Genomic DNA, 10,946 nt, shown 5'->3' with positions numbered 1-10,946 from the left:
AAACTTTGACAATCCCTTTATGACCGCTTCGCTAGCGGCGGTCATAATAAATCTAGATAAACACAAATGAACACATGGGTATAAAATGGATACATAAAAGTATAAAATAAAACAGGAGACGTAAAATACATTTGAATAAAAATGTGTAAAAATACATAAGATCAGCTAAGAAAATGCAAAAGAGGGAAAAAATGTTTTAAATCTAGTCTTGAAGTTGTCAGGGCAATTTTGCTGTGGTTATACTGTAGTTGGTTCCACAATCTGACTGTACTGCATACTAACTAAAAGCAGCTTAACCACACTTAGTTTGGGAGTTCAACCAGTAAAAGTCTCTTTTGTGATCTAATGGGTTGAGTGGGCATATGATGGAACATGTCTCCTAGATAGTTGGACCCGGTTTCATGCAATAATAAAAAAAAACAAAAAAAAAACAGGAATACTTTAAAATCAATGCTATATACTGTACATTTCTTACAGAAACCCATCCATACTTACATTAACCATGGCATTATATTTGTACTTTTGCTGGTTTAAATGCATCAAACATAGGCAAACAAGCGATTTAAAAAAAACCTTAATGAGAAATGAGTGACAACATTAAATATTACAGAAAATGTGTTTAATTCTAGGGTTTCCGGAGCATTCTCCAGCTTGCTCTGGCAAATATTAACCCGTGTCCTCAACTGTAACATCTCCAGTGATGGTGAAATCAAGGGCCTTCCAGTTGAGGACATTACCAGGGGTGAAATTCAAGTTGTTAGCAAACCACAGGCTCTCACAAGCAGAGATGACATAGTCCCACAAATGTACATCAGTCATCTTCCCTAAGAATGACTGGCTAGAATCATACCCTCCATCCACACTGTCCTGCTCTTGACCCAGGATGATAGTTGGATTTTTATCCAGAGTACCTTTGAATCCAACCTTCCTTGCACTTGGGATTCCCATTGATCCAGACCCGAGACAATCCAGAGTTGGATTCCCAGGTGGCACAAATGGAGTACCAGGCGATTACAAAGTCCTTGGCACTGGCATCGGATGCCAAAGAAAAGAGAGAGTAGTCTCGAGCAAGTTGAGTAAGGAACCTGGAAAAGAAAAAATACAATGCCATGGTTTATGTAGGTAGGGATGAATTTTGCAGTGTACTGTTGGATACATTACGTTTTAACAATATACGACACATGATATGGAGACTGAAATAAAGTGAACAGAAGATGACTTGCTAGTATCTGTGTCCATATTAATTCAAATTTAAAAAAAACTCAAAGCAATTTTAGTAAAAAATCATGAATATGAACTGACACCAACCAGAGGCAGACTGTCACAGAGCTGAAATTATTTTGTGATGGTTGGAGTTTGACTCTAGCAGTGTTGGAAAGGTGAACATTTTGCCTGATAGATCTATTCAGAAAACAGTGATAAAAATTATATATTGCGAGATATTTTCAAGGCTCATGCTAAGCTTGAAGTCATGAATGTAATTTATTATTTCAATTAATTAGCTGCAAATTGTAGGAAGGCAAAGTTGGACATCCAATCCCGCCCACATCCAAGTTGGCCATCTTGTGACATTGTATGTCCAGTGAGTCTTCCAGATAAAGTTTGACACATTCATGCGCATGGGAAAAACATTTTTACCAGTGAAAACATTGTCATTCATGTCACTTCATGTGGGAAACTGGGGGAAGATTTTGCTACCCGAGTTGTGGTCTCGTCACTTTTGTCATTACGTTGTAGTTCATTTGTAGTCCAATTTTAATGTGACCTTGGGAATTTGCCGTTTGTCACTAAAGCTGCATATTCTTCTTACACCATATTAAAGCAACGGCAAAGCACAATGAACACTTGCAGTGGGAAAAACACAATCACAAGTGTGGTCCCTGATATTCCCAGGTGGCATGAAAGGATCATAAGACTACGAGAGATGAATGATTGTCTGGAATATCAGGGACCGCCCCTGTGATTACGTTGTTTTTCTCACTGGGAGTGTTCATGTGATTTGCTCTGGGAATGTGTGAAAAACATGGATGACGAAACCAGGCTTGGAATTTCACCATTCTAGGGGCAAGGCCACTTGGCCTTCAGTTGGGCATATTTGGTGGGGGGGCACAAAGGCCACATGTCAGGGCACCAAGGCCAAAGTTAACTATACAGTAGTAGGCTATAAAAATGATCAAAGTTGTATTTAGCCTATTCACAGCAGTAGACCTGCATCACTGTGTGATACATTACAAAAACATGAAACATGACATAGAACTGTAAATCTGATCTAATATTTACAGATATCTAGGCTATATTTAATATGTATACTTATTTTATATTTGGCCTGTTATGAAATCATTTAAGCACAGCTTTAAGAAACTTTACGCCTCTGGCCATCCGTTTCTGATTGCCAAAAAGGGGTCCATGGTGTAAGACATTTGCAATTTTGGAAAATTCCCAAGTTCACATTAAAATTGTTGGACATGAAAGGTCACATGGACTACGAGCCCCCAACTGGTCAACTCAGGTAGCAAAATCTTCCCCCAGTTTCCCATCTCTTATTCCCACATGAAGTGACGTGAATGATGCGTTTAGGAAAACTCTCCTTAAGAGGAGTGGTCAGACGAGTGGTCTATGCCGTTCCACTAAGAACGATGGATTTATGAATATTGATGTGAAATTACAGACGAAGTGACTGCAAAATAACGTAATGTAGAAAAACCAACGCTGCACCCCCATTACTCTCATTTGAATTACTCACGAACCCGTGATCGGATAGATATGCCGCGCATGTCAGAGGAAAGAGGAGACACAGAGCTATCAGTTGATACCATATCAGTGGAGTACATCCTTCTGGTCACGCTCGGGGATTGAACCCGGGCCTCTGGATCCAAGTATTGACTCTTTACCTAATGAGCTACCAGCAGTTGGGTTGACTCAAGTGCAGAGACTATCTAGACAGTAACTCTTTATTCCAACATGAAGCTTCTTTTCCAAGACACAGAGGAGATCACAAAATCCAACAAAGGAGAGAAAAATCCAAACAGAGGCAACTTTGCAACCGTACCTTAACAAAGTTCAGTTTTTCCACAAAGTGGAGTTTTAGTCCAAACAGTATTCCATACAGGGGCAATCCAAGAGAATAATCCAAAACACAAGTCCGAAAGTACCAGAGTGCCGCAAAACAGAGTTCAGTAGCAAGGCTAGGCAGTGTAACAAAGCAATGCCTAACAAAGACTAAGCAAAGGGCATGGCAGGAGCAGAGCCTAAATACCACATCTCGGGTCAAGTCAGGTCAGATCAGTTCATGTCACAGATATGGAGCGCAGAAAGGTATCATCATGTAAAAATATAGCATGTGTAAATGACACTTAAAAACTGGAACCTCGCTGGCCACCTGAACGTTCGATCCACTGTCCAGTGCCATCAGGCCCCAGGGGAGGGTCTTGGGGAGCAGGGAAGTCTCCCTTTTAACTAATTAGATTATCGTGTATCTGTGTCTGTTTTTATAAATGAAAGCCGGGTCACTAGTGCAATATAATTTATTAGTGACAGGGGTGCGGGGAACCTTTTATCGTGAACACTGGAGCGGTGTGCTGTGATACCCGAATGGAGACGTTTTCCTCTTTGTGGTGTTTATGAATTGCTGTGCTTATTTATTGGATTGCTGTTTTGCACGGATTGTTATTGAGGATCCCCCAAATCTGTCATTTGATGGGCTATAATGTCCGGAGCCGCCTGGCTGCGTCTATGAAATAAAGCTACTTTTGCACTATCTGTGGTGGTGTGGGGTCTGCCTATTCTCTGAGTTGTCTATCTGGGGGACAAAGGGGGTCGCTAGAGGGGGACCTTTTCCTACCCAGGAGGTTTATTACAATACATTAAATTGTGGCAGATCTGGGTAGCCTAGCCTCTGCTGTAAAAACAATATAGCATGTGAGTATGACCAGGATAAATGCTTTTAACTACAGGTAGTGAAAATGCCCTTAAAGCAGTCTAGGGTTCTGAGGGTTAACTCGAGGGGAGGTGGAAAATGAGTGTAATTCCCCAAATGGTGGAATATCCCTTTAAATGAATTAATTGTGACAATTAGTGCGTCAGTAACAAGTTGTATTAATGACTCCTTTGTTTGAGTGTGGTTGTTTTGTGTAGGATCTTTTATTGTCAAGAAAGACAGGCATCAATAAAGCTCACATTCCCTGCCATCTGTTGTGCCCCACCTATCATGTCTCTACCCCACAACTGCAAGTGCACTTACTGCATTTGTTCATACCAGTGACTAACTGCAATGAGTACTTATCATGACTACAAAGAAATGCTCATTACCTTGTTTTTCCAAGGTTCCAGTTAATCCAATTATATTACAATATCTCATCAGGACATAGTGTCTCCAAAGTAGATGCACATTTGACTATGTTACCATCAGGATTACAAAGGAGGTATCCTTATTCAGTTTCACAATGGCTCAGAGGAGTGGTCTTAAGTGGCTGAACTGCACTGGCTCCCAATTTCCTATAGAATTGATTTTAAGGTTATGTTAATTACTTACAAAGCTCTGAATGGCATAGCACCTTCATATATCTCTGAGCTTTTAATATCTTATCAACCACAAAGGAAACTTAGATAATCCAATTCTAATCTTTTAATTGTACCCAAAGTGCTCCACAAACAAAGTGGAGAAGCTGCTTTTATCCATTATGCCCCCAAACTATGGAACACCCTGCCTCTGTACATCAAGCAGGCGAGTTCAGTAAATATTTTTAAAAAAGATCTGAAAACATACCTGTACAGGAAAGCTTTTAGTTAACTCATCTTATCATGTAGACTACTTTTTTATTCTACATCTGCTGCGCAGCCAGCCAGAAGCAGATGGGCTCCCCCTATTAAGTCAGGTTCTGCTCAAGGTTTCTTCCTGGAATATGGGAGTTTTTCCTTGCCACAGTTGCCATATGGCGTGCTTGTGGGGGGTAAGAGGGTTAAGGCTGCCAGTCTTGACATGACATGTCATTTTCTATATTTTTGATATGTTGCTGAGTGGATCATAAACGGCCATAAAAGTGATTGATAATGACTGACTGACTATTATTGTGTTACATGCTTCAAATGTAAAGCACTTTGAGCTGCATTCTGTGTATGAAAGGAGCTATACAAATAAAGCTTATTATTATTATTATTATTATTATTATTATTATTATTATTATTATTATTATTATTAAGTTTCAGTTCAATAGGCAAACCCTTTAGTACAAATTTGTGTGAAGATTTGAATATCATCTACTCTGTTTTCACTATTTTTTTCTTCAGTAACTCACCTTCTCTATCAGTGGTTTCACTGTTTGATTTACCCTCAGGTCAATTAAGTAGGCTTTGAATAACTGGGGGACAGAACTTTTCTTTTAAAAGTGCCACCACAAGTTTCTTTTAAACTTGTGGTGGCTGATTGGTTCGCTCATTTTGAGGCTGACAAGACCGCTAAGACTATTTTTGGGGTCAGCGCTGAAGTCTGAAGCACACTACAAAAAGCTGAGCTTTATGATTTCCCCTCCATTTTTACCACATTCACATTTATGTTTTTAACAAATGGGTAAAATCTAAATGCTTTATGGGCTTTCCCAAGACTTGAACCAGCTAGGGAATCAGTGGTGTAACCTGATAGCAGCATGAATTACATCTACCAATAAATTCCGTATTTCTCAAATATACAGTGAAGTGAAAGATTATCAAGTTACAGAAACAGATTTGGTTAAGTTTTACAATAACCCATCCCCAAAATCTTTGAGCATTGAATATATTCATTTCTTGAATTTCCCCTTGGGGATCAATAAAGTATCTATCTATATGAAATGTAAGATTGTTTTTCTGGGGAAGAACCCCATGCCCCTCACACAATGTTTTGCACAACACCCAATAGGATTAAGGGATTAAGCTGGCACGCATCATCTTGCAAATACATCTCCCTTGCACATGAGGCAGGAGGGCATTTCCAATGCAAATAGTGGCAACATGACGCCTTATTCATTTGGAACCACGGAAATGGCCAGATGCCATCTACATGCGGCTAAACATGATGAAAATACATGATGATAATAATTAATACATATTGTCAAACATGTTTATGCTAAACCAGTGACCATGACTGGTGACTCTTTCAATTATATAATTCTCAACCAGCAAGCATTTATCTGTAAAGTTCTCTAGTGATGTCACCCGTGAACCCCCTGCTTCGAAGCGTGTATCGAAGCATGAACCAATTTGGAGTGAAGCTTTGTATCGAGCTTGATTCGCTTTTGTGATAATCAAGTGATCAGTGACGTCCGAAGCTTTGTTTCACACACACCCACGTGACTGCTTCGAAATTTAATTCAAAGCATTAAAGTTGCGCGACACGGGGGGCGCTGGGTTGTTGAAGAAGGAGAGCCAACAGACTCAATAGTGCTGCTGACACGAAAGCTTATTAGCCCGGGCTTTTAGCTCAATTATCAGCACGATCGACTCCCGTTATAAGGTGCGTCTGTATCGGGCGTGTGCAGAACTGAATCGCACAGTTACAACACAACCCAGATTACAATTGGTCTAGGCTACGTACTCAATATAATCACAGAAATGTGTGTGCAATGTGCATGCCAATTCTTTATTCATCTCCCTTCTAAATTGATGTATTTGTTTACGAATACAAGAAATGTTCACAGCCAAAATACTACCTTTATTGTTTTTGTAGAGAAGGCAATTACATTTGTATTTATGCAGGGTACAAAATAGGCTTAGTTAGGCCTATTTATGACATTATTTTTTTATCCATTAATTCATGCTCAACATTTATTCATCTTCGACTCAAAAGACATTCATGGCTAATGTCTGAAACACTTCGTGACACAATGCTATCCTTAACTTTCACCAGCAGAGGTCCTCATAGAGTTCTGAAGCTTCGAGTACTGAACCTTTTTTCGATACAATTGGATTGAAAGCTTCACTGGTTCAGAAAGCTTCAGCTCGCCATCACTAAACTTCTTATATATTGAACAGTGGTGCCTTCAGATATGTGCTTGTAACGGTTGCTGGGGAGAGCTGGACCGAAGTGCAAGGCAAGTTGAGGAGAGGCAAGCTTGGCGCAAAACAGGAATCTTTAATACGGACAACCACATTACAACATCAATGACTGACAGGGGACTGAGGGGAGACAGAGGGTTTAAATACACAGGGGTTAACAGGGCACAGGTGGACAAGGAACAAGAGACAGGTGGAAACCATAATTAAAGGAGAATTCCGGTGTGATATTGACCTAAAGTGTATTGAAACATGATACCGAGTGTGAACGTATGTCTCATAGCCCATCTCGGCTTGTCCCCTGCACTCCAAAATCTGGGCTAGTTAGCCGATGCTACCAACAGCTTTTTCAATAGTGGTGCTTCGGCATCGGGCTAGCCATGCAAATAAATCACTGTTTTACACCCATTTACGAGGCTCAATGTATCTCCACACTTCATTGGTAGACTTCCGAGGGCCCTGACATTTAAAACGAGACATTGAGAACTTTGAAAAAGCACTGGTAGTTTACTTACAAGATGATTTATACAGACAGTACCTTCACGAAGTTTAGCGTTTGCAGCCATCTTGAATTTAGTCACGATAAGTCGAGCAACGAGTAAGAATGAACAGGTATGATAAGGGATCAGATTCCAAAAATAATTCAGTGGAAATGCATGGATTCCAGTTTCTTCCAGTAGCAGCAACTGGAATCCATGCATTTCCACTGAATTATTTTTGGAATCTGTTTATTTTTTTGTTCTTCCTCCTCCTTGGACCCCTATTTTTACAGTACCCTTCATCTCACAAACTTGTCCTTTGATTCTTGTTCTTTGTTGATATGAACTTGCAACCAGTCAAAATCAGTCAGTACTGTAAACAAATGGAAAGCACAATGTTCAGGGCCATATGACTTGTTTACAGTATTGTACAGTATACAGCCTACAATGCACTGTACAGTACAGTGTCCAATACAAATCCTCTTTCTTGCCCTAATCTCCTTCCTCCTCGTCCCTCATCTCACATATGCACTCGTCCTCGTCCTCTCACATAGTTTCTTCTCTCCATTCTCATTCCTACCTTCAACAACCTGTTTGCTCTCTGAACTGGCTGGTTGTGTCACATCATTTGAAACAAGGGAAAATCAATTTTGAGTGGTTGTGTGTAATCAATGACATGTTTATGTCTTTCTATTTAATTTTTGCCACTTGTGTTTACCAGTATGGATGGCATGTGCATTAGAGTGCAGAATGTGTTTTGAGAATGAGAATGTGTTCAAAGTTTTGCTAAAAATTGTAAGTGAGATCTGCAAATTGTGTTTTACCATGTGAAATGGTAGAACTGTAATGGCTTGCGCAAGAAGTGGTTATGAAGTTCGATCATGTTCCACCTCACCATCCATGGGACTTGCAATCTACCTCCTGTCTGGTATGCTGCCACCTTGTGGTCGAGTCTATCCTCTCCCTCTGAAGGAGACCCAGGCCATGGAGGACTAATGCTGATCTGCAGTAGGGGTGGCGGTGCGTTTCTGATTATGGTGTTATAATAATTATTAGGGTGCATCAGATTATTATTTACTAGACTGTTCTCACGTTGCAGCGCTTTACTCATATGAAGTATCATTACTCAATATGAAGGGCCAGGGGCCGGAGGGGGGGATAAATGTTGACCCCCGGCAATAAACAATATTAAGCAGAGTCTCTATTATGTTGATCCTGTGCCTGACCTCCTCCTTAGAACTTTTGCGTAATTTTATGAGGTTCTTTTTCTCCTGTATGTCCCTATACTGCCTGACCTCTTCTGTAACTTCATAGTGACCACCAGGTGATGCTATACGCAGAGCATACAGTGGCATTGACCAGAAAGGCTTTGGATTCAGCACAAAGGACCAAGACAATGACGGCTGCTCCCCGTGCATCTTTGGAGACATCGCTGAGCGCGAATGTAGCTCATCAGAGGGTGGGGGCGGCTGGTGGTTCAGCCGTTGTGGCTCAGCCAACCTCCACGGAGACTGGCACCCAGCGGGGGACAACATAGGCTGGGCGTCAGGGGTGCACTGGCGCACGTGGAAAGGCCCGGCCCCATACTCCCTACAAGCCACTCGAATGAGGGTGAAGTCTGTGTGAGGACACCTCATCCACTGACCTCTCTCTGGCTTTGTGTTTCATTAAGGATATTTAAAAGATAGGGTTACAATTTGAAGGTGAGTTGTGGTGATAATCTGACTGCTGTACTTAACTCATTGAGTGCCAATGCGTTGAGTGCCAAAAACGTAATATTACGTTTTTAGCTTTTTTTTTTAATTACGAAACTAGACACTCTAACACACCTTATATGTGATTTTGGGAACTCTGTGATGAATGGAAATGAGATATATGACGATCGAAAACTCATGAAAACACAAGATCTGGACATTTTATCTGGACGTTTGATCTTAACTCGGCTTTTGATGGTTGCCGCTTTGTTTCGAATCAGTCACTGATTAGCCTATCAGTGACATGCACGCCAGGTCAAAATCAGGTCATTTATTTTCGTGGGTTTATCACTAGGTGGCAGGTCTCGTTAGATCTCTTCCCAGAAACTTTGCAGGCAACTTCGCAGGTGCTGAAGAGAGAAATTAAAAAGTCGAAGAAAAAGATATTGCAGCAGGTGCGTTTTCACCAGACAACGCTGGATGAGTCCACCTTTCTACTAAGACAAGATGACTCTGACCACGACAGGTCAAAAACTTTACAAGGAGTGACTGAACACCGTGCTGAGGAGGGAGTTCCATCTCCACCATGAGCCAGGCCTAGCGGAGTGGGTGGTGGGCCGAGTCGCGCTTGCAAGAGGGCACGCCCTTGCCAGAGTGCTGAATATGTCGATGATAGTAACTCATAAAAGACGCAAGACGCAATATCTCCATTTCTAGAAAAAAAAACAGGGATTTTGATGAAAACTAGCCACTGTTTAGCTTGGGATTTCTCAGGAACAGAGGCGTGTAGAAATACACAGTTTGCACCCACTGAGAGCTTAAAGTCTCACCTTTCAAACGAGCCATTGTATGTGTTCATAGCTATAACACAGAATATGCTGTGGCTAAAATAATCAACAATGGTCTAGATTGCTGGCACTCTAGGACAAAGCTTCCGAAAACAGCTTGGCATTCAATGAGTTAAGACAATTGCTATGTATACTTCAATTTGTTCAAAAGTCAAACACTGCATAACAAAAAAAGACGCATTATAATAATTTATCTCAAATAACACTCACTTGTAAGAGAGCGATCATTCAAACAACAAGACTGAAAATGGCCACGTCAGATAAAAAAAAAAATGATCATGCATTTTGTTTTTTTAATGAATATTCCAATTTTTGGCCTCACCAAAATGTTGGCTAGGTTTAAAGCATTATGTAGCCCTCTCCCCGTCTTGCTAGCATGTCAAGTTCTAGATGCAGCACTGAGCTTAGGACAGCCTCTGAAAATGTAATAAGTCCTTCTCATGACTACAAGGATTACAAGGGTATCCCTATTCAGTTTCACAATGGCTCAGAGGAGTAATCTTTAGTTTCAGTTCAATAGGCACAAATTTGTGTGAAGATTTCAATATCATCTGCTCTGTTTTCACTATTCTCTTCTGTAGTAATTCATCTTCGCTATCTGTGGTTTCATTGTTTGACTTACCCTCAGGTCAATTAACGTTAAGTAGGCTAGAAGGGCTCAGTTTGAATAACTGGGGGACAGAACCCTTCTTTTAAAAATCATCTTTGTGTGAACTGTGGTGAATTTGATTGCAAGTTCATTAAACAGTATTTAGTCAACAATAACACAGTAATATTATTAACTATTAACAATTGCAAACCAAATTAATCATACCTTTAACTAGAATATACCTGGAAAAAGGTTCCATTCTAAACAAGCTTCAAAGGGAGGAGCATTTAAGGTCAGCTGTGGAGGCTGA

General features: G+C 40.6%; 1 protein-coding gene across 1 annotated transcript; it reads right to left on the bottom strand.

The window, feature by feature from the left end:
- Positions 1–666: 666 nt before the first annotated feature.
- Positions 667–9,142, bottom strand: LOC125310983 (C-reactive protein-like). The gene is given in 5 exon segments (XM_048268783.1): positions 667–939; positions 941–1,085; positions 1,309–1,372; positions 1,375–1,401; positions 8,842–9,142. Coding segments are annotated over 5 exon segments (810 nt in total).
- Between the last annotated feature and the right edge of the window lie 1,804 nt (positions 9,143–10,946).

Source organism: Alosa alosa, chromosome 17 (assembly GCF_017589495.1).
Source record: "Alosa alosa isolate M-15738 ecotype Scorff River chromosome 17, AALO_Geno_1.1, whole genome shotgun sequence".
Lineage (NCBI taxonomy): Eukaryota > Metazoa > Chordata > Actinopteri > Clupeiformes > Clupeidae > Alosa > Alosa alosa.
This window is presented reverse-complemented; position numbering and strand designations above follow the sequence as displayed.